The 24,417-nt window shown below is 33.5% G+C and overlaps 1 protein-coding gene and 1 pseudogene across 1 annotated transcript; both read right to left on the reverse strand.

The window, feature by feature from the left end:
* Nucleotides 1-337: 337 nt before the first annotated feature.
* On the reverse strand, nt 338-17,666 carry LOC107943175 (L-ascorbate oxidase-like; annotated as a pseudogene).
* Nucleotides 17,667-19,029: 1,363 nt separating this feature from the next.
* Nucleotides 19,030-23,837, reverse strand: LOC107943178 (L-ascorbate oxidase). Its single transcript, XM_016876920.2, has 5 exons — nt 23,343-23,837; nt 23,169-23,261; nt 22,180-22,392; nt 21,496-21,690; nt 19,030-20,333 (listed from the first exon to the last, which is right to left on the reverse strand). The coding sequence occupies exons 1-5, from the start codon at nt 23,820-23,822 to the stop codon at nt 19,389-19,391; spliced, it is 1,926 nt and encodes a 641-aa protein (XP_016732409.1). The 5' UTR covers nt 23,823-23,837; the 3' UTR covers nt 19,030-19,388.
* Nucleotides 23,838-24,417: the final 580 nt, after the last annotated feature.

The raw sequence follows: 24,417 nt of genomic DNA on the forward strand, positions 1-24,417 counted from the left end.
CTAAAATTTTACTCAAATCTAAACATAAATGTCAATAAATAACTAATTTTAGTACAAAAAACCCCGAAATCATGTTTCTTATTTATCATTAAGTACAACAAGTCAATGCTTTGATTGAGTTTTACATTTTTAAAGAAACTTTTAGGGAAATGTTTAGAGAATGTAGAAAACATTGTTGAAATTTGATATATATAATTTGTAACTGGATTCTCAGCTCAAATTATTTATTTTTGTTGGTGATTTAGGTTTAAACTTTGAATATAACATTATTAAAAAATAATTATGAAATTCATACGAATTAATTTTTATGAATCGTAAACCCACAAAATATTATACTCTACTTAAAAGTTATATGTGGGTTAGGGTTGGGTTGAATAATGGAGACTCCATAATACTCATATGGAGGGAAAAGTGGGTCAAAACCATTGGTTGGATTAGGGTTCACAACGTGATAAGTACTTTTATCATAGTAGTCTTGTGGGCTTTTCTGGTCAAAGGAATTGCTGAGACCATATTTAAGGAAGCCCAAGTAAGGAATGGATTATTGATAGACCACTTGATGAATCCATTGATTTTGTCTTGGGTGTTAAGAAGGATGATCCGACAGTGATAGGTCTTGGGTTCTGGCTTATGATCTTTGCCTTGGAGGGCAAATATGCTTTTAGTGAATGCCTTGCTACGATCATAATCGTTCCATTGAGGTGTTTTAGGTGGCTCACATTTAGGGAGGTCTTTGACTCTGAGTAGTTCAATATGGCCAGGGCTTGACGGGTTTTGGATTCTCTCCTTCTAACAACGATTGAAATCCAGTACTTTGAAAGGGTTTGGTTTGGTTGCACATAGTTTCCATCACCTTCCACCTCCGTCACATTGTGATCCTACAACAAAATTGTCAAACTATAGATAAATAACATACACTTAACAGTAATACCAAACATCCCTATTAAATAAGATATAATATATAATTTTTTAAATACACAAAATAATTTGAAAATTTTTTTGATACATTCATTTTTTGAGTCTAAACAACATAAATTAGTAACGATTTCAAACCCAAATATGAAATATCTTTTTACTCAAAATTAATATTTACTATCAAGTAGAAAGAATACCTCAATGGCCAAGTGGAGTGAAGCCAAAGCAGTGGTGCTGGCAACCCTGAGCCTGTAGGTTTTGTTCCAGGACCGGGGGTGCGCATTGTTCATTTCCTTTGAACTTGCATTGGCTAATTGATAAACTGATAAATTTGGCCCTCTTCCATTAATCAGCAGACATACATACTTGTCACAATTACTTTCTCAGTTGGTCAGTTGATTCAATATCTGATCCAACGGTAGGGATTGGAGGAAATGCCAACCTCTTGTTCATGAGAACTTTTGTGCCACCAATCACTCAACAATAGGTTGAGTTCATCATCATAACGGAATGGTTCTTTCTTTCCATCTGCTATATGCACGATCAGGGACCCGTACAACCCTTCTGATCTTTGCATTCCATAGTGCACATGATAAAAGTATGTTCCAGGCTGCTCCATAACACATTATATTATTATTTGGTAATTCTGTGTATAAATTATTGAAGGTTAGCTGAAGAAGAGGTGCGATTGCCCTGTATCAACTGTGAAGTCGTATCGGAAAGTCTCTCCTGGGTTGACAGCACATTGTGAAATGGAAGCAGACGTCCCATCCGCCCATGGTGATGAAAATAAATACGTTAAAGATAGTATAATAATAAATTATTGATTACTTATTATAATTTTTATAATAAAAAAGCGTAATTATATTATAAGCTTTGTAATATACTATTGAATAAGTTGATTTATCAAGTTGCATGTTTTTAGATTAAATTTGTTATTAATATTTTAAATAATAAATAATTTTCAACTTATGTGATTTTATTAATACTTGTAAAGTGGGTTTTTTTTTTCATTGTCTAATAGCTCTTCAGTTTTAAAAGTTTTTGTCTGTTCTTGTAGTACGTTTTTTGGTCTTGCTTATACATGTAATCTTAGTTTTACAAGTGATTTTAGGGATGATTTTGTTGTCGTCCTCCTTAGTTTGGTGAATACTTAATTTTTTTGTCGATTTTTGCTCTTTGCTTTGGACTATCCGGGATTGATTTGCTTATCGTATTAAGTACTTGTAATCACTCTAGATATATTGTTAGAATTAAGTGACCCAAATTCTTATTTAAATAAAATACGATGGAAAATAAAATAAAAGTAAAATCCATATAGAACTAGACTTCTTTTATTTTATTTTAGAATAAGGTTTTTTAAACCTTATTAAACTCCATCTATTTTATATTGATTAGGATAAGGTGTTTCAATCCTACTAGAATATGGCTTTGCAAGCCTATAAATAGACATAGTCTATTCCTCTTGTATTTTGATTCAAATTTTTCGACATAGTGAATTTTCTTCTCCTCCGCCCGTGGTTTTTTTTCCCGAAAGGGTTTCCACGTAAAATTTGTGTGTTCTTTATTTATTTTATTTTATTTTATTTTTATTTTCCACAAATTGGTATCCGAGCTTTCGGGTTATTCACCTCGATCACGGTAATGGCGTCTTTGAAGTATGAAATTTCGCTGTTGGATCGCAACACCAGATTTGCGTTGTGGCAAATTAAGATGCAAGCAGTTCTTGCACAGATGGATCTGGAGGATGCCCTGCTAGGAATAGATAAGATGCCTTCGACATTAACAGATGAAGAGAAGAAGCGTAAGGATCGAAAGGCATTAACACAATTACATCTGCATTTGTCCAACGAAATTTTGCAGGATGTGATGAAAGAGAAAACTGCCGCTGCATTATGGAAGAGGCTAGAACAAATATGTATGTCGAAAACTCTAACAAGCAAGTTGCGTATGAAGCTGCGTCTTTATGCTCATCGTTTGGAGGAAGGTGCGTCTGTACACGAACACTTAACAGTGTTTAAAGAAATTCTCTCAAACTTGGAGGCCATGGAGGTTCAGTATGATAAGGAAGATCTAGCGTTGATTCTACTTTGTTCGTTGCCCCCGTCTTATTCAACCTTTAGAGACACGATTTTATATAGCCGTGAGTCTCTCACAGTTGATGAGGTTTATGATTCTTTAACCTCGTATGATAAGATGAAGCATCTTGTGGTTAAACCCGGCTCTCAGGGAGAGGGTCTCATTGTTTGTGGGAGACAAGATCGGAATGCTGATGATGATCGTGGTAGGACACAGGAACGAAATCCTCATGGTAAATCTAAGGGTAGATCGAAGTCTTCAAACATAGGTAAAACTTGTAACTTCTGCAAGAAGAAAGTGCACATTAAATCTGAGTGCTATAAGCTACAAAATGATATTAAAAGGGAGGTTGCAAATCAAAAGAGAAAACAACCAGAAAATTCCGATGAAGCTGATGTTGTAAAAGACTACAGTGATGGTGAACTTCTAGTCGCTTTTGTCAATGATTCTAAAGTAAGCGAGGAGTGGATACTTGATTCAGGCTGCACCTTCCACATGAGTCCCAATCGGGATTGGTTTACAACTTACGAAACAGTATCTGAAGATGTTGTTTTGATGGGAAATAATGCTTCGTGTAAAATCGCAGGTGTTGGAACAATTAAAGTTAAGATGTTTGATGAAGTTGTCAGAACACTTAGTGACGTGCGGCATGTTCCAGAATTGAAAAGAAATTTAATTTCGTTGAGTACTCTTAATTCAAAAGGGTACAGATACACAGCTGAAAGTGGGGTTTTAAAGATTTCCAAAGGGTCCCTTGTTATGATGAAAGAGCAGAGAAAGATTGCCAAGTTATATGTTTTACAGGGTTCTACTGTTACTGGTGATGCAGCTGTCGCTTCCTCTTCCTTGTCAGATGATGATATTACTAAACTTTGGCATATGCACCTAGGGCATATGAGTGAGAATGGCATGGCAGAATTAAACAAAAGAGGACTTATTAATGGGCAAGAAATTTGCAAACTAAATTTCTGTGAGCACTGTGTTTTTAGGAAGCAAAAGAGAGTTCGATTCACTAGAGGAATCCATAACACGAAGGGAACGTTAGAGTATACTCATTCTGATTTGTGGGGGCCATCCAGAGTGCCTTCGAGATGTGGAGCTAATTATATGCTAACCTTTATTGATGATTTTTCCAGAAAAGTTTGGGCGTTTTTCCTGAAGCAGAAAAGCGATGTGTTTTTCGCATTTAAGTCTTGGAAAATTATGATTGAAAAACAGAAGGGAAAACAAATAAAATACCTCCGTACAAACAATGGCTTAGTGTTTTGTTCTGATGAGTTTAATAGATTGTGCAAGTCAGAAGGGATCATGAGACACTTGACAGTTCGCCATACTCCACAGCAAAATGGCGTTACAGAACGAATGAACAGAACGATCATGGAAAAGGTTCGATGTATGTTGTCAAATGCCAACTTATCGAAGGCATTTTGGGCAGAAGCGGCCTCTACTGCATGTTTTTTGATCAACCAATCTCTATCCGTTGCCATTGAGAAAAAGACTCCACAAGAGGTATGGTCTGGTAATCCTGCTAGTTATTCTGATTTAAAGATTTTTGGGTGTCCTACGTATGCTTATGTTGATAATGGAAAATTAGAACCGAGATCTATTAAATGCATTTTTCTTGGTTATAAAGCTGGTGTAAAAGGGTATAAGTTATGGTGTCCTGAAAATAGAAAAGTTGTGATTAGCAGAGATGTTGTTTTTGATGAAACTGTTATGCTACCTAACTTATCTCTTAAAGACTCTTCCAATAAAGAAAATAAAAAACAGGTGGAGCATCAGATTAATACAGAGTCAACTCCTCAAGCCAGAATAAAAATTGAGAATAGAGTTGCTTCTTCACCACAGTACTCTATCGCCAAAAACAGAACAAGAAGAGAAATTAAACCTCCAAAGAAGTATGCCGAGGTTGATCTAGTTGCTTATGCTTTAAATGTGGCTGAAGATATAAATGCGAATCAAGAGCCATCTAATTATTCTAAGGCGGTTAGCTGTGAAGACTCAGAAAAGTGGATGTTTGCTATGCAAGAAGAGATGGAATCACTCCACAAAAACAGAACATGGGACCTTGTGAAACTTCCTAAAGGTAAAAAGGTTGTTCGTTGTAAATTAGTGTTTAAAAAGAAAGAAGGGACTCTAGGAGTTGAAGAATCTAGATATAAAGTAAGGCTTGTTGCAAAGGGTTACAGTCAATGTAACGTCCCCCTACCCGATACCGTTGCCGGAGTCAAGCAGGAGACATTACAAAACTTATCTTAGCACTTAAACAGTTTTCGTAGTAAACTATCCATCTGTGTCATGGTGGCTAAAAAAATCATATCTCGAGTTACGAAACTCGAAATCCAATTCCGTAAATTTTCCCTGAAACTAGACTCATATATCTACTTACTAATTTTTTTCTAGAATTTTTGGTCAGGCCAATTAGTACAGTTTATTAGAAAAAGTCTCCCCTATTTCAGGGTTTGGCTACTCTGATCCTTGTGCGCTACGAATCAAATTTCTTCCTGTACAGAAATCCAATGACTATGCCATTTATTTCAATTAAAATTAGACTCAATAAGGAATCCATACATATAAAGTTTGAGTCCCAATTCTTAATACACAATTTATGGTGAATTTCTAAATTCAAAATAGGGAATCTAGAAATTTCTCTAACCCTGTTTCACCAAAACGTAAATATCTCATAAAATACAACTCTTTACCTATTTTGTTTCCTCCATATAAAAATAAATTCATTAAGCTTCAATTACATATTTTATTCATCATAATATTCACTTTATACTATTTTTTGTATATTTTCAAAGTTGGACTACTGTTACTGTCCAAATCTGTTTTAGTATAAAATGTTGATAACTAAGTTTATAACATCTTCATTTCTTCTCTCTACAATATTTACCAACACTTCCTCTTATTACTCTTCACTAACATATCAAAACATACCATACTTAAGGTTTTGGTAACATTTACAAAACATACCAAAATATCACTTAACAACTTAGATACTTTCAAAATGACCAAAAGACATCCTAGGTACAATGTCATTTTCCAAAAAGATAGAAACTTCACCAATTTGAGTTCGGGGATCGGCTTGTATGCTGAGTCCTTATACTTTCGAACCTAGCCTGCGCACAGAAACAAACCGAACGCTGAGAATACTCTCAGTGGTATTTCTATAAACAATAGCTTAATCAACTTTAAAACATGGTAATTCAAACACATTATTGCTATTATTCAATATCAATCAGTACTTTAATAATCTTTACTTTATTTACCCTTATTAACATAACTCGGACACTAACGGATACACGGATCCAACCCACACTCCGGGATAAGCACATAGTGCTTCATCGGAACAAATCCGGAACTTTAGCATTATAGTACACAAAGTACTTCATCGGAACAAATCCGGAACTTTAACAGTAGTCGACACATAGTGTCTCATCGACTCAATGTCGGAATATCCCAATACTTCCAATTCCTATGACATGTCAACTATATCCGACTAGCCCGACACTGTTAATAGGGTATTCAAAATCACATTCATTTCAATATGGTAAAAATACTTACCTCATTCACATTTTCATACAATATAAATATCAAATATAGCAATAACGATTAAACTCGGTTTATAGAAATACAAACCACTATTTATTGAATTTAATCGATATCTTCGTTCACTTTCTCTTTTCCCTTCTTTGATGACGTATCCGGTGCTACGTTTGCTACTAACAATCATACAATTAAAAATCATCAATATACTAATTCATAAAACACATTTTCACTTTCTATCAAACTTTTACAAAAATTCCAATTTCGTCCTTTTTCCATTACTAATATTTTTTCTTTAACTTAAGCTTCATATTCTCTTTTAATCAACTCATTAACAATTTCTAACTCATAAAATTCATTATAAAACATAAATTTTGAGCTCTATTCAACTTAATCCCTATTTAAACCTAACTTAGAATTTTTTTAATAAATCACTCAATTTTCACTTCTAACTTCAATTTCTATCAATTTAACCCATAAAACCTCAATTTATTCAACTAAATCAATATCTAAAAATTTTCTATTTTTTTTCATTTTAACCTCATACATGTAGAACTTTGAATTAGGCATCCATAAACATAAAAATTATAAGAAAATAAGCTCAAACATCTTACCAATCAAGCTTTAGGGCCTTAATCCTCAAATTTCCCTCTTCTATTTCTTTCTTTCTTTCTTTCTTTTTTTTAACTTACTCATAAATCTATATTCAATATAATAATATTAATAATATAATATTATTCTAATAAAATAACTTAATCTATAAGAAAAGCTACTTTAACACATTTAATATCTTTACCAACTATTACACATGTTATATCATACATTCACACACATGGCACTTAGGGTCTAATTGCTAGATTAGTCCCTTTACTAATCTTTAATCTATGATTAAACTTTTATACCGTATGCAATTTAGTCTTTAAACTAAATTCAAGCTACTTCACTTAATTAAACACTAAATAACCATTCAACTATAATTCATAAATATTTCTAATAAATATTCATGAATTAATTTCACGGAAACAATACTCAAGACTCAATTTTCGATACCGTAACTTTCGGTTCATTACAATTCTCTCCCCTTTAATAAATTTCGTCCTCGAAATTTACCTGAAAAGAGATGGGGGTATTGAGATCTCATCGTTTCTTCTAGTTCCCATGTAGCTTCTTCAACACTGTGACTTTGCCATAGCACTTTTACTAAAGGAATACGTTTATTACGTAATTCTTTTACCTCTCGTGCTAGAATCTCAACTGATTTTTCTTCATACGATAAGTCAGGTTGAATCTCTACATTCTCAGTCGTAATAACATGTGAAGGATCCGATCGATATCTTCTTAGCATAGAAACATGAAAGACATCGTGCATTTTCTGTAGTTCAGGAGGTAAGGCCAATCGATACACTACTGGTCCAATTCTCTCAATAACTTCGTAAGGCCCAATAAAACGAGGACTTAATTTTCCTTTTTGACCAAATTTTAGAATTTTCTTCCAAGGTGAAACCTTTAAAAATACTTTATCCCCGACTGAGTATTCAATATCCCTTCGTTTCAAATCTGCATACGATTTCTGTGTATCAAAAGCAGTTTTCAATCTTTCCCGAATTTTCTTAACTGTACTTTCCGTTTCTTGAACCAATTCAGGTCCAATCATCTTCTTCTCATTCAGTTCTGTCCAACATACGGGTGATCGGCATCTTCGTCCATACAAAGCCTCATACGGTGCCATATGTATACTTGACTGGAAACTATTATTATATACAAATTCGGCTAATGACAAATAATATTCCCAGTTAGACTCAAAACCAATCATACAGGCTCGAGGCATATCCTCTAAAATTTGTATTACCCGTTCAGATTGACCATCAGTCTGTGGATGAAAAGCTGTACTAAAGTGAAGTCGAGTACCGAAAGATTCATGTAATTGCTTCCAAAACCTTGACGTAAACCTTGGATCTCTGTCAGAAATTATTGATTTTGGAATACCATGTAATCTAATGATTTCCTGAACATAAACCTCAGCAAGTTTCTTTAACGACCAATCGGTTCTCACAGCTAAGAAATGAGCTGACTTCGTAAGTCGATCAACTATTACCCAAATAGCATTCTTTTTACTTGTAGACGTCGGTAATCTCATCACAAAGTCCATCGTTATTCGGTCCCATTTCCATTCAGGAATATTGATAGGTTGAAGTAATCCTGATGGAACTTGATGTTCTGCCTTCACTCGTTGACAAGTCAAACACTTTGCCACATATTCAATTATATCCTTTTTCATTCCCGACCACCAATACAATTCACGCAAATCATGATACATTGTCATACCTCCAGGATGAAATGCAAATGGACTATTATGAGCTTCTCGAAAAATTAACTCTTTCAACTTAGAATTATCCGGAATGCAAAGTCGATTCTGAGATCTTAGACAACCATTTCCATCAATGCTAAAATTTTCTGTTGTGCCATTCTGAATCATCTCTCTTTCCTTTAACAACTTATCATCTTCTAACTGTGCTGATCTGATTCGATCAAACATTATTGGCTTTATTCTTAATTCAGTCAAAAGACTTCCATCTTCAGTGATACTAAGTTGTGCAAACATTGCTCGTAATTCAATCGCAGCTTTTCTACTCAGTGCGTCGGCTACTACATTACCCTTCCCTGGATGATAGTCTATGATACAATCATAGTCTTTCAGAAGCTCTATCCAACGCCTTTGTCTCAGATTCAATTCTTTTTGCGAAAGCAGATACTTCAAACTTTTATGATCCGTATAAACATAGCACTTTTCACCATAAAGATAGTGCCTCTAAATCTTCAAGGCAAAAATTATAGTTGCTAATTCTAAATCATGAGTTGGATAGTTGCGTTCATGCAGTTTCAGTTGTCGTGAAGCATAAGCAATGGCTTTCTTGTTCTGCATCAGTATACATCCCAGTCCACTCAATGAAGCATCACTGTACATTACAAAATCTCTTTCTGATTCTGGTAAAGTCAACACCGGTGCCTCTGTTAACATTCGTTTTAATGCTTCAAAACTTTTCTGACATTGCTCATTCCAAACAAATGGAATATTCTTCTGTAGTAGCTTGGTCATCGGTAAGGCTATCTTTGAAAATCTGTTGACGAATTTTCGTTAGTAACCAGCCAATCCGAGAAAACTTCGTACCTCTGATACATTCTTAGGAACTTTCCACAGAATAACTACTTTAATCTTCTTTGGATCCACTCTAATTCCATCCGCTGATACGACATGACCAAGAAACACAACTTCTGATAACCAGAATTCACACTTGCTCAATTTTTCATACAATTGCTTTTCTCGTAGTATTTGCAAAATAATCCGGAGATGTTGCTCATGGTCTTTTTCTGACTTGGAATACAACAAAATATCGTCGATAAAAACTATTACGAACTGATCCAAGTATGGCTGAAAAATCCGATTCATAAGATCCATAAAAGCAGTAGGGGCATTTGTCAGTTCAAATGGCATTACTAAGAATTTATAATGCCCATACCTCGTACGGAATGCCGTCTTCAATATGTCGCACTCTTTTACTTTCAACTGATAGTATCCCGACCTCAAATCAATCTTTGAAAATACGGAAGCTCCTTTCAGTTGATCAAACAAATCATCTATTCGGGGAAGTGGATACTTGTTCTTGACAGTCAATTTGTTGAGTTGTCGATAATCAATGCACAACCGCATCGACCCATCTTTCTTCTTAACAAATAACATTGGAGCTACCCATGGTGATGTACTAGGTCGTATAAAACCTCTGTCCAATAAGTCTTGCAACTGTACTTTTAATTCCTTTAGCTCAGTAGGTGCCATACGGTACGGAGGTATCGATACCGGATCTGTACCTGGGTAGACTTCAATCACAAATTCTACCTCTCGATCAAGGGGTAATCCAGGTAATTCCTCAGGGAATACATCAGAAAATTCACATACAGTCTGAATTTTACTACACTGACTTTCAACTGAATCTGAATTAATCACATATGCTAAGAAAGCATTACAACCTCCATGAAGAAGCTTGCTAGCTTTAATGGCCGAAACAATACGAATTGATCCACTAGTCCGAATACCATTTACTTCAATCGTATCTTCACTTTCATTACAATAAAATTCTTCTTATAACAGTCTAAAATCACTCCATGTTCTGATAACCAGTCCATTCCCAAAATAACATCAAAGTCGCCAAATAGCATAATCAACAGATCAACAGGGAATATTCTATCTTGAATCATTAACGAACATCTTCGACATATATGGTTCACTAAAGTAGTTTGTCCCAGTGGACTAGACACTTCTATCATAACTTTAGACAATTCAGACTTTAAGAATTTTTTTGTCTCAACTACTTTCGTATTAACATATGAATGTGATGACCTAGGGTCTTTTAAAGCATAAACGGGTGCTGAATTCAATAAGAATATACCTGTCACCACATCGTGAGCATCTTTCTCTTCTCGAGCCCTCACAACATAAGCTCGAGCTAGAGCTCTAGCTTTAGATTGTTGTGTAGCACTCTCACTAGTTCTTCTAGTACCATCTCTAGCAAACGAACTACTTCGGCCTGATCCCCGGCCTCTGAAAGCAAATTCAGATCTTTGTACTACTGTCGATGTTGTTCCAGATATCTTTGGGCAGTCTTTAATAAAGTGATCGGTAGCTCCACAACGGAAACAACCTCCAGTCAACTTTCTACATTCCTCTTTGTGTCGGTTTCCACAATGCTCACATATTGGAATTTCAGTATTCTGAACTGGACTTCGGATACTGCCAGTAGACACAGTAGTCTGTCTTTTCCGACCGCAATCACTTCTTTCCGATCGAGAACTAAATCTCCAATTACCTTGTGATTCATTTGACCGCTTAGGCTGCGGACTTGAACTAACCATTCCGGGACGTTTTTCAGTCGAACGAGCAACTTCAGACTTTTTATCCCTTCCAAGAATTTGTTCAATCATCTTAGCTCTTTCCATTAAATCCGCAAACTCAGTGATTCTAAGAGGCATCAACTGTAGTCTAAATTCTTGACGTAATCCTCTAAATCTTTTACATCGGTCGGCTTCAGTTGGTACAAACTCAGTGGCATATTGCTCAATCTCAGAAATTCTCGTTCATAATCCACTATAAGCATCTCACCTTGTTTCAGTGTTAAGAACTCTTGTCTTTTGTCCTCTATGTACATTTCTCACAAATATTTATTTTGAAACTCTTTTTGAAAGAAGCCCCAACTTATCTGTTCCTCAAGTACATTCTGAATCACTGATTCCCACCATACTAAAGCTTCCTCTTGTAGTAATGAGACAACACACACTAAGCTTTCTTGTGGTGTACATTCAAGTTGCTTCAGAACTCTCTTTGTAGTCTTTAACCAATTTTCAGCAGTAGTCGAATCAATTTTCTTTGCACCCAAAAATTTTGTAGCTCCATATTTTCTCAATTCTTTAATTAGAGCTCTTCGGGTAGTAGGGATAGAGGACGTAGCAAGCATAGTTCCTACTGCTTTTTGAAGGGCATCGGCGATTATTCTAAAGACTTCAGTATTATCACTTCCAACATTCGGTTGATTTCCTACTGGATTCACACTTGGAGTTGCAGACTCCGATTCATTCACATTATACGGTTCATCATCTTCACTATACATCTCTTGATCAATATCCTCAATGCTTTTATCAGACATTCTTAATGCTATAAAACAAAAATATTCAACAAACATATCAGCATCCAATCCCAACTCAAATTTGACTCAGTAATGGCACGTAGCTCTAGATTCACATTGACATTCGATTTAGTCCTAGAACCGACTAAACCTAATTAGGTCTGATACCAATCAATATTGTAACGTCCCCCTACCCGAGACCGTTGCCGGAGTCAAGTAGGAGACATTACAAAACTTATCTTAGCACTTAAACAGTTGTCGTAGTAAACTATTCATCTACGTTACGGTAGCTAAAAAAATCATATCTCGAGTTACGAAACTCAAAATCCAATTCCGTAAATTTTCCCTGAAACTAGACTCATATATCTACTTACTAATTTTTTTCTAGAATTTTTGGTCAGGCCAATTAGTACAGTTTATTAGAAAAAGTCTCCCCCGTTTCAGGGTTCGACTACTCTGACCCTTGTGCACTACGAATCAAATTTCTTCCTGTACAGAAATCCAATGACTATGAAATTTGTTTCAATTAACAATAGACTCAATAAGGAATTCATACATATAAATTTTGAGTCCTAATTATTAATACACAATTTATGGTGAATTTCTAAAGTCAAAATAGGGAATCCAGAAATTGCTCTAACCCTGTTCCACCAAAACGTAAATATCTCATAAAATACAACTCTTTACCTATTTTGTTTCCTCCATATAAAAATAAATTCATTAAGCTTCAATTACATATTTTATTCATCATAATATTCACTTTATACTATTTTTTGTATATTTTCAAAGTTGGACTATTGTTACTGTCCAAATCTGTTTTAGTATAAAATGTTGATAACTAAGTTTATAACATCTTCATTTCTTCTCTCTACAATATTTACCAACACTTCCTCTTATTACTCTTCACTAACATATCAAAACATACCATACTTAAGGTTTTGGTAACATTACAAAACATACCAAAATATCACTTAACAACTTAGATACTTTCAAAATGACCAAAAGACATCCTAGGTACAATGTCATTTTCCAAAAAGATAGAAACTTCACCAATTTGAGTTCGGGGATCGGCTTGTATGCTGAGTCCTTATACTTTCGTACCTAGCCTGCGCACGGAAACAAACCGTACGCTGAGAATACTCTCAGTGGTATTTCTATAAACAATAGCTTAATCAACTTTAAAACATGGTAATTCAAACACATTATTGCTATTATTCAATATCAACCAGTACTTTAATAATCTTTACTTTATTTACCCTTATTAACATAACTCGGACACTAACGGATACACGGATCCAACCCACACTCCGGGATAAGCACATAGTGCTTCATCGGAACAAATCCGAAACTTTAACATTATAGTACACAAAGTACTTCATCGGAACAAATCCGGAACTTTAACAGTAGTCGACACATAGTGTCTCATCGACTCAATGTCGGAATATCCCAATACTTCCAATTCCTATGACATGTCAACTATATCCGACTAGCCCGACACTGTTAATAGGGTATTCAAAATCACATTCATTTCAATATGGTAAAAATACTTACCTCATTCACATTTTCATACAATATAAATATCAAATATAGCAATAACGATTAAACTCGGTTTATAGAAATACAAACCACTATTTATTGAATTTAATCGATATCTTCGTTCACTTTCTCTTTTCCCTTCTTTGATGACGTATCCGGTGCTACGTTTGCTACTAACAATCATACAATTAAAAATCATCAATATACTAATTCATAAAACACATTTTCACTTTCTATCAAACTTTTACAAAAATTCCAATTTCGTCCTTTTTCCATTACTAATATTTTTTCTTTAACTTAAGCTTCATATTCTCTTTTAATCAACTCATTAACAATTTCTAACTCATAAAATTCATTATAAAACATAAATTTTGAGCTCTATTCAACTTAATCCCTATTTAAACCTAACTTAGAATTCTTTTAATAAATCACTCAATTTTCACTTCTAACTTCAATTTCTATCAATTTAACCCATAAAACCTCAATTTATTCAACTAAATCAATATCTAAAAATTTTCTATTTTTCTTCATTTTAACCTCATACATGTAGAACTTTGAATTAGGCATCCATAAACATAAAAATTATAAGAAAATAAGCTAAAACATCTTACCAATCAAGCTTTAGAGCCTTAATCCTCAAATTTCCCTTTTCTATTTCTTTCTTTCTTTCTTTCTCACGTTTGCTCTCTGTAACTCTTTCTATCTTTCTTTCTTTTTAACTTACTCATAAATCTATATTCAATATAATAATATTAATAATATAATATTATTCTAATAAAATAACTTAATCTATAAGAAAAACTACTTTAACACATTTAATATCTTTACCAACTATTACACATGTTATATCATACATTCACACATATGGCACTTAGGGTCTAATTTCTAGATTAGTCCCTTTACTAATCTTTAATCTATAATTAAACTTTATACCGTATGCAATTTAGTCCTTTAAACTAAATTCAAGCTACTTCACTTAATTAAACACTAAATAACCATTCAACTATAATTCATAAATATTTCTAATAAATATTCATGAATTAATTTCATGGAAACAGTACTCAAGACTCAATTTCTGATACCGTAACTTTCGGTTCATTATAGTCAAATTTCAGGAGTGGACTTCACAGATGTGTTCTCTCCAGTTGTTAAGCATAGTTCGATTCGAGCTTTGCTTGGTATTGTGGCCATGCATGATTTGGAGCTTGAGCAGTTAGATGTAAAAACTGCATTTTTGCATGGAGAACTTGAGGAAGATATTTACATGCAACAACCAGAGGGTTTTATAGTCTCAGAAAAATAAGACTATGTTTGTTTGCTGAGAAAGTCCCTTTACGGTTTAAAACAGTCACCAAGACAGTGGTACAAGAGGTTTGATTCCTTTATAACTTCTCATGATTTCAAAAGAAGTAGTTTAGACAGTTGTGTTTACTTTAAGAAAAACAGTGATGGTTTTTTTGTGTATCAACTTCTTTATGTTGATGACATGTTGATAGCAGCAAAAGATAAATGAGAGATAAGAAAGGTTAAAGCCCAACTAAGTGAAGAATTTGAGATGAAATATTTAGAACCAGCAAATAAGATACTTGGTATGGAGATTCTCAGAGATAGAAAATCAAGTAAATTGTACCTAAGTCAGAAGGGGTACATTGAGAAAGTTCTTTGCAGGTTCAATATGCAGAGTGCTAAGCCTGTTAGTACTCCTTTAGCAGCCCATTTCAGACTTTCATCGGCCTTATCTCCTCAATCAGATGATGAGATTGAGTACATGTCACATGTTCCATACTCTAGTGCAGTGGGATCTCTCGTGTATGCTATGGTTTGTTCACGTCCAGATTTATCATATGCAGTCACTGCAGTTAGCAGATATATGGCAAATCCCGATAAAGAACATTGGAAAGTAGTTCAGTGGATTTTAAGATACTTACGAGGCACTATTGATGTTTGATTACAGTTTGGAAGAACTAAATATGGAGTTATAGGGTATGTTGATGCTGATTTTGCTGGAGACCTTGATAGAAGAAGATCTCTCACAGGTTACGTCTTTACAATCGGAGGTTGTGCAATTAGTTGGAAAGCCACTTTGCAAACTACAGCCGCTTTGTCTACCACTGAAGCTGAGTACATGGCGATTACTGAGGCTTGTAAAGAAGCTATTTAATTGAAGGGACTATTTAGTGAACTCAATGAAGACCTTCAAATCAGCACAGTATTTTGTGACAGTCAGAGTGCCATCTTTCTTACAAAAGATCAAATGTTTCATGAGAGAACAAAACACATTGATATTCGGTATTATTTAATTCGTGATATTATTGCTCGTGGTGATATTGTTGTGAGCAAAATTAGTACTCATGAAAATCCTGCAGATATGATGACTAAGTCACTTCCTATAACCAAGTTTGAGCATTGCTTAGACTTGGTTGGTGTTCATTGTTGAAGTTAAACCCTTAAGGGGTTTTATGGAAGAGGTGGAGAACTTGTTTATTGAAAGTTCACGATGAAGAACTTGTTCATTGAGAATTTGTGTCAAGGTGAAGATTGTTAGAATTAAGTGACCCAAATTCTTATTTAAATAAAATACGATGGAAAATAAAATAAAAGTAAAATCCATATAGAACTAGACTTCTTTTATTTTATTTTAGAATAAGGTTTTTTAAACCTTATTAAATTCCATCTATTTTATATTGATTAGGATAAGGTGTTTCAATCCTACTAGAATATGGCTTTGCAAGCCTATAAATAGACATAGTCTATTCCTCTTGTATTTTGATTCAAATTTTTCGACATAGTGAATTTTCTTCTCCTCTGCCCGTGGTTTTTTTTTTCCGAAAGGGTTTCCACGTAAAATTTGTGTGTTCTTTATTTTATTTATTTTATTTTATTTTTATTTTTCACATATATCGTACTTGAATTGTGACAAAGCCAATTGTCAACATGTTATAATGTTCTATTAGTATTGAGGCTAAAGCCTTTTTTGTGTTGATAAAGTTTGTCCTTCACCATTTACGAGTATTTACGGTTCGATTTTGATTGAATGAATTAATGAATTTACTTTTAAGAAATAATAACATTTTGTATTAAATTGATAACATAGATGTAAATATAGTAATAAATTTTGTAATACAAAAGTAAAAAAGATATTATGGATAAAATAATAGTAAAATTTATATAACATAAAAGGAAATAACTAATAATAGAGGATAATAGTAAATTATATAATTAACAAAATTATAAATACTAATTATCAATTATAATTTTAGAAAGTCAACTTAAAATTAATTATCAATTTTATGCTTTTTAAATTATTATATCAAATTAATTAATAAAAAATATTATAAATATTATAACAATCATATTTTCAATAATTTACCTGTAAATGCAAGAGAAATTAAACTGAAGGATGATTATATATTTATTTTCTATTAATATTGTGCTTTCAATTTTTGTTATATATATACACTTATATTTTGAAAATAAATTAAAATTTTATATTAATATAATATAATAAAGATTATTTTAATCTTATTTTTTTTAAAATTAAATTAATTAAATAAATTTATAGGATTCATAATTACCGTCTCAATAATTTCATCTTCAAAGTTCGATCACATAATTCGAAAATATGACATGAAGGGAAGATAATAGGAGAAAAGCCTGTCCGATTCCATGCCAGTGAAGCTTGTTAACGAGATCAACAACAATGGTGTCTCCTGCTTTAGCTCTAATGGTTGGCCCTGGGAACTGGCCATTGATACCCATCACAACATGTTCCAGACAATCTGGAGCACCGTGCATGCATTCCACTTCCCATTTTAAAGGCTTATGCTCTAAACCCATTGAAACATGGCTCAAAGACAAGACAGTGATGCACCATAGAACAACATCCATGGAGTCCCAACACTTACAACCCATGTCTCGCTATGTCACCAGGATGGTTAACCAGGAGACTGCAATGGAAACTCGCTTATGCAAGCGTGATAGCTTAGCCTGCGGCTACCCAATCTATTGTATAAAAATGTATAAAGATTTGTACAATATTTAATGTGGTTATTTTCAAAATTATGAAAGGTTAAATAAAATTTACATTTAAAAAAAATGAATTATATAAGTGAAATAAATGTAGAAATTTTTATTCAAATTAAAACTAAATTTATACTTTTGACTAACCGAATAGTGCATGTTTAAATCTATACCACAAGTTAACCTTTCATTTTAAAATCCTTTAACAATAAATATAAATAATGAGAGAAAATATTTGATGCATCACTGGTACATAAATTTCATGTATCATTAGTTAATAAAATGATAACATGTTGTCTAAAACAATTTTTTTTTAAAGTTTAAAAATAAATATAAATATCTTTATTTTTTAAAATATTAATATAACTATTAAACATAAATAAATACAAAAACATTACATTCAAAACTCAAAACCTAAAATTTGAAATATATAATTTGAAACCTAAAAATTAAAAACATGAAACCTAAAACTCGAAAGAGAAACAAAATAAAAAATTATAATTAGTAATTAATTATGTTTAAATAAAGTTAATTAAATTTACTTTTTATTTGACACCAATGATAATCTGTCATTTTATTATTAATTGATGGTGCATAAAACTTGTACACTGATAAATGCATCAAACAAATATCAATAATAATAATAATAATAATAAGTGAGTGTTATACAAAAATAAATCCTGATGTCTATTTTGGTACCTACACTTAACTTCAAGGTTCAAATTGATATCTAAAGTTTTTTTTTTGTTCAATTAGGTACTTGAACTTGTCTTTTTGGTCTAACTTAATACTTAATTATTCTAACTATGAAGCCAAGTTCAGATATCAATTTGAACCAAAAAATTAAGTTCAAGTACTTAATAGGACCAAAAAAGTTTAGGTATCAAATTTTAAAATCCAGTTTTCACTATCTTCTTAATTTTCATATTAATTAAAATATTTTCCTGTAATTACTTATAATTATATAAAAGTGTCGTAAAGTACCTAATTGAAAAAAAAAACTTCAAGTACGAATGCAAACTTTGAGGCCAAGTTAGGGAGCAAAATATATATTTACCCTCTTGTTTATTGTGATCCTAAAAGGAGTGCAACGATTAAAAGCTTTTTGGCATGATTGTAATCTTTTAGAAATTACTCTGTAGGTCGACGTTTTCACACATAACAACCTTTAAAAACAAAAAATCTACAAAAAAAAGCTCTCAAAAAGGAAAAAAAAAATACTAGATGAATAGAATTATAGAAATCAGAAAAACGATTTGGCAACAGCGGAATTCGATGTTATCGAAGTTTAGTAGCGACTTGCAAGCTGTCAAACAAAGTTTCCCTCAACCCATTGAAACAATATGGACTTGGAGACTTCAGCCAATGCCCAAATGACCTGACATGAGATACATATTATACCAAGACAAGACCAGGCCCAAACTAGAACCATTGTCCATGGCTAGCCCATGACAAGTAGCCTACCCTTATTCCTTAACCAAGACCAACCCCATCTAACAAAAACACTACTTCTCATCATTCAGCTCAAATCAGACCAAATACCAAACACCAGCAAATAAAGAAAAAAAGCCTGACAGCAAATCCCTAATACATAAATTAGCTCAAATCAGTCTCTCAGTTCTGCTTGTTTCCTGTTAATCCACAAGCAAGAGCCTCTTTTGGTATTTGACCTACACGATGGACACCTTGAGCAAAAATAACCCCCATCCCCATATGCAAATGGGGCTCAATGTGGCAGTGAAATGCCCAAACCCCTGGATTATCAGCAACAAACCTCAATGCAGTCCACCCAAATGGGAAAATCACTGCAGTGTTCCTTAATGGCGGGTTCTTCAAGTTAAATGTCTTCTCATCTCCGTCTTTGAACTTCCCTTCTCCATATCCCAACACCCAGAAATCGTGTCCATGCAAATGCCATGGATGTATTTCACTGACATCCTTTGCTAAGGCATTGGCGTTTTGAAGGATCACATCCACAGTGGTGTTTAAAGTAATGGAGTAAACCCCACTCCCTTGTGTTGTATTCTGGTTGGGTGCAGGCTTCATGATGTCATAGCTGCTATCGTAGTTGTCTGGGGGGGATTTTTGGTCAAAAGCATTGTTGAGACCAAATTTAATGGACCCCAAATAAGGAGTGGAAGGCAACACTAAGGACACATTGTTGATGGCCCACTTGACGAACCCATTGAGTCGGTTCTGAGTGTTGAGAAGGATGATCCGACGGTCATAAGTCTTGGGTGGCTGAGGTGATCCCATGAGTGCATATATGCTTTTGGTGAAGGCCTTGCTGTGATTGTAATCGTCCCATCGAGGTGTTACAGGGGGTTGAGTTGTAGGGAGCTTTGATGCAGGGGTGGCAGAATAGCTCAAAAGGGTTAAGGCTTGGTTGGTTTTGGGATCTCTCCCTCTGACACCAATTGAAACCCAATAGTTCTTGTACGGGTTTTGGTCTGTTTTTAACAACACTGAGTAGCTTTCCCCTGAATATATATCCAAATCATTAACAGCAAATGGTTGCACATGGTTCCCATCAGCTTCCACCACCACCATTTTGTGACCCTGCAAAAAAAAATTTAATGTTATTTCCATCCTTCATTTTCTTTAAAATTTCAATCATATCATGTTATTTAAAATTTTAACGTCTTTGTACGTTAATATATGGTATACGTGGCATACCACATGACATTGTCTTATTATTTCATCAGGTATATCAATTTTTAATACTATAAAAGAATAAAATTTTTAACAGAAAAGAACAATTTACTTTTTAATCTAATGTAAAAAAATAATTTATCATTTCTCAATGAAAACAAAATATTAGAAAAACTTTTACAATCTTTTGACTAGCATGTTGTATATAATCATATAAAATAACTCAATTATTGTGTATAGGAGAAAGGACAAAGTTTTGAGTATGTATCACATGGTGAAAATTTTGGGTATAGCAAACTAATGATGTCCATAAAGACTGAATTCAAATTGTGAGACACATGCATTGGCTTGGTTCACTTTTTCTACTATTCAGTTTATATGGCAAAAGTAGATCACACAGCAGTGGGATTCCTATTAACAGAAAAACAGGTCACTGCGATTCGAATTTTATTGACGTTTTCCAACTTGCCAAACGCTATAAAATTGTGTGGGGACATGGGGTGTCCTAATCCTTCAATGTCCTAAATTTAATTATTCACGTTTAAGTGATATTTTTAATAATTTAATTTAACCAATTGAATGAATGTCATTATTAATATAAGAGAATATAAATTAAAATGCGCTAAAACGTATATTTATAGATATTAAAAAAATAATAAAAATAAGAAAATATTACTAACCAAATTTAAGCATGCCAAAATAGAGAGATTATAAAATCCTTATCCCGTGGAAAAGGACAATTTAGCCAATATTTTATTTTCCTGAATCTATGCCTTGTGTCGCCATCCACCAATAGTTTGATGCCACTGAAACATTATTACGACTGTTGCACTAAAACAGTATAGTCAGCATCTTCTTCTTTTTTATATTTTGACTTTTAATTTATTTTTGGCATTTTCACATCAGAAAAAGGAGGTGTTGCAGATCAGATTCCCACTGTCCAAACACATCATGCAGCCAGACAATTCCAGCTCGGCTTTTTTTCAGGAAATTTGATTGATACCATAATTAAAATACCCTAATTAAATTATGGCAAAAGTGAGCATATAAAAAGAAATAGGGAGAATACCTTAATGGCCAAGTTGAGTGAAGCTAAAGCAGTGGTGCTGGCAATCCTGAGCCTGTAGGTTTTGTTTGGTCGGACTTTCAAGACTTGGGGTGCACATTTTTCATTTCCTTTGAACTTGCATTGGCTAATTGATGAATTACTAAATTTGGCAGCCAATGAGCAATTGTATTGCCCTCTTCCATTAATCAGCAGACTCTAAACCCACCATATAAAACAAAACATGTGAGAATTTTTACAAACAAATTTATTTTATCTTTTGTTGTAAATTTTAGGAAATTAGTACCCAACACTTCGGCCGTTTTAAGCCCAAATTGGAATGAGATGAGAATATGATTAAGAAACACCAACCACCATGTATATCATTATCATGGCAACTTCTTCTCCTTTTTTTTTCTATTACAAATTGCAATATGGGACTCATCATCATGTGTCATCATCACATCACCATCTTTACGATTTTTTGTTTTACCATTTTTGATGGTTTTGTCAGTAATGACTGTGCCTGCCTGCCACCCACATGGTGATTGTAATTTATTATAAGTGGAGCGGACATCATTTGCACTAATTAAGCCTACCCAATCTTAATTTTAGTAATTGGGACGAGCCATAATACATGGGGTGCGTGTCCTTTCGTGTGTTTGTAAATAAGCATAGATAAATAAAAATGGGTATTGTTAAAAGTACCTGTGGCTCACCGATCCAACGGAAGGGATTGGAGGAAAGGCCAACCTCTTGCTCATGAACACTTTTGTGCCACCAATCACTCAACAAGAGATTAAACTCAGCATCATAATGGAATGGTTCTTTTTCACCATCTGCCATATCCACGATCAGGGACCCATACAACCCTGCAGATCTCTGCATTCCATAGTGCCCGTGATAGAAGTACGTTCCTGGCTGCATCATCATATCACTTTTTTATTATCATTTCGTAATTCTTTCTATAAACTATTCACCTAAAAGGATAATAATTTTATAATAATAAAGATGTTTATATAACTTCCTCGCTTAAAGAGAAAAAAAAACACTGTTATTTATATTAAATAATGTTTTTTCCATTTCACTAGATTGGTGCAGTATGTAGTATTAATCTTTGTGCTGCAAGTTGCTGCTTAAAAAAAAGGGTCGTGGTTAGATGTTGGGTGAGTTTGGATGGATGCTTTTATTTAGGTGATAATAAAATTAGATATTGTATCGATGTTATAATAGGAGACAAAAAATAAATTAAATATATCGCACAAATATTTATTCAAACCTACGCTTTAATCGATAAGGTGAATAATAATTTTAAAATTAAAAAAATAATAATAATAAATCGATAAGATGAAAAGGGAAAGTTTTTTGTTTTTCTTTTCCTTTTTGAACCAAAAAGTATCTTTTTCTCCACCCATACACATGAAAATTAAAATTATGAAAAATATTTTTTATATAATTATATTTCTATTTAAGATGAATAATATTCAAATAAAGCTGTCCACTTACTCAAAGATTTCCTTTTCATATAAAAATATAAAAATATATAATTTTTCCACCTTTCTGTGTTTCTTTCCTAAAATCATTGGTTTCCCTCTCCACACAAGCACAACCGTAGGAAGAGTTTTTACATTTGTTTTCATTCAAGGTTTAAAGGAAGATGAGAGCTTCCATTAGAGAGAGAGAGAGAGAGAGATTACCCTATCAACTTTGAACCTGTATTCGAAAGTCTCTCCTGGGTTGATCGCACATTGCGAAATAGAAGCAGTCCCATCCGCCCATGGTGTTCCTAGCTGATAAAAGACAACATCTTACACATCATATACATATTTAACCACATACATACATATATGTGTATATATGACAATGCTAACCTGTCTAATTCCATGCCAGTGAATGACAACTCCCTCGGTATGAAGCTTGTTAGTGAGATCAACAACAATGGTGTCTCCTGCTTTAGCTCTAATGGTTGGCCCTGGGAACTGGCCATTGATACCCATCACAACATGTTCCTGACAATCTGGAGCTCCGTACATGTATTCTACTTCCCATTTGAAATGCCTAACCTTTGCACCCAATGAAACATGGATCAAAGACAAAACAATAATGCACAAAAAAACAATATCCCTGGAACCCCAAGATTTACAATCCATGTTTTGTATGTAAAACCAGGATGGGTGTCGTGGGGACTTTGGATGGCTTATGGAAGTAGTGTTAGGCAATCTATTTATAACGGAAGCTAATGCAAGGTTTAGACTAGCTGTACCGGTGCTCACTAGGGCTTTGAAATTTAGCTTTGCTTTTTTACGTTTCCTTGCTCTTTGGGAGTGGTATTTATAAGCCAAAGCAGTCATGAATGTGTAATAATGTTTATACTAATAAAATCTTTATGTAAATACGCAAATAAAAAAAATATCTTGCCACACTAGGTGCTAATTGTCACGAGGACCATAAAATGTTGTTTTCAAATTGGAGGGTATATCTTTGAAATAAGTCAATGAGTTGATAAATCAAACAGTAAAAAGTGAACATAATCAAATTTGAAATTAGGGACCTTAGTATTAATTTTGGAATCTGGGATTTCATGGCTAATTTATATTATTATATTGAATAATAATCTGCGTGCTCCACGGTAATAAAGTGGCTGACGGGTTATGGGTATTCAAGATTGGGTGATCACCACCTACTTGGCCACTTCTACTTGTTAATCTTCTTCTACTTTAATCGTTTGCATTTGTTATAAACGTGCAGTTTGATAAAATTATAATAATAATAAGGCTTAATGACAAATTTTATCTCTAACATTTACATATTTTATCAAAATGGTCCTAATGATATTTTTTAGCCTTTTTTTTGTCATCAACCTTTGTTTTTTTTTTTCAAACTATTTTTTCTAATAGGTTTTATGGAAGTACCAAGATGTAATTTTTTTACTTAGGTAACCCAATA

This window comes from Gossypium hirsutum, chromosome A08, assembly GCF_007990345.1.
Source record: "Gossypium hirsutum isolate 1008001.06 chromosome A08, Gossypium_hirsutum_v2.1, whole genome shotgun sequence".
NCBI classification, from domain to species: Eukaryota; Viridiplantae; Streptophyta; class Magnoliopsida; order Malvales; family Malvaceae; genus Gossypium; species Gossypium hirsutum.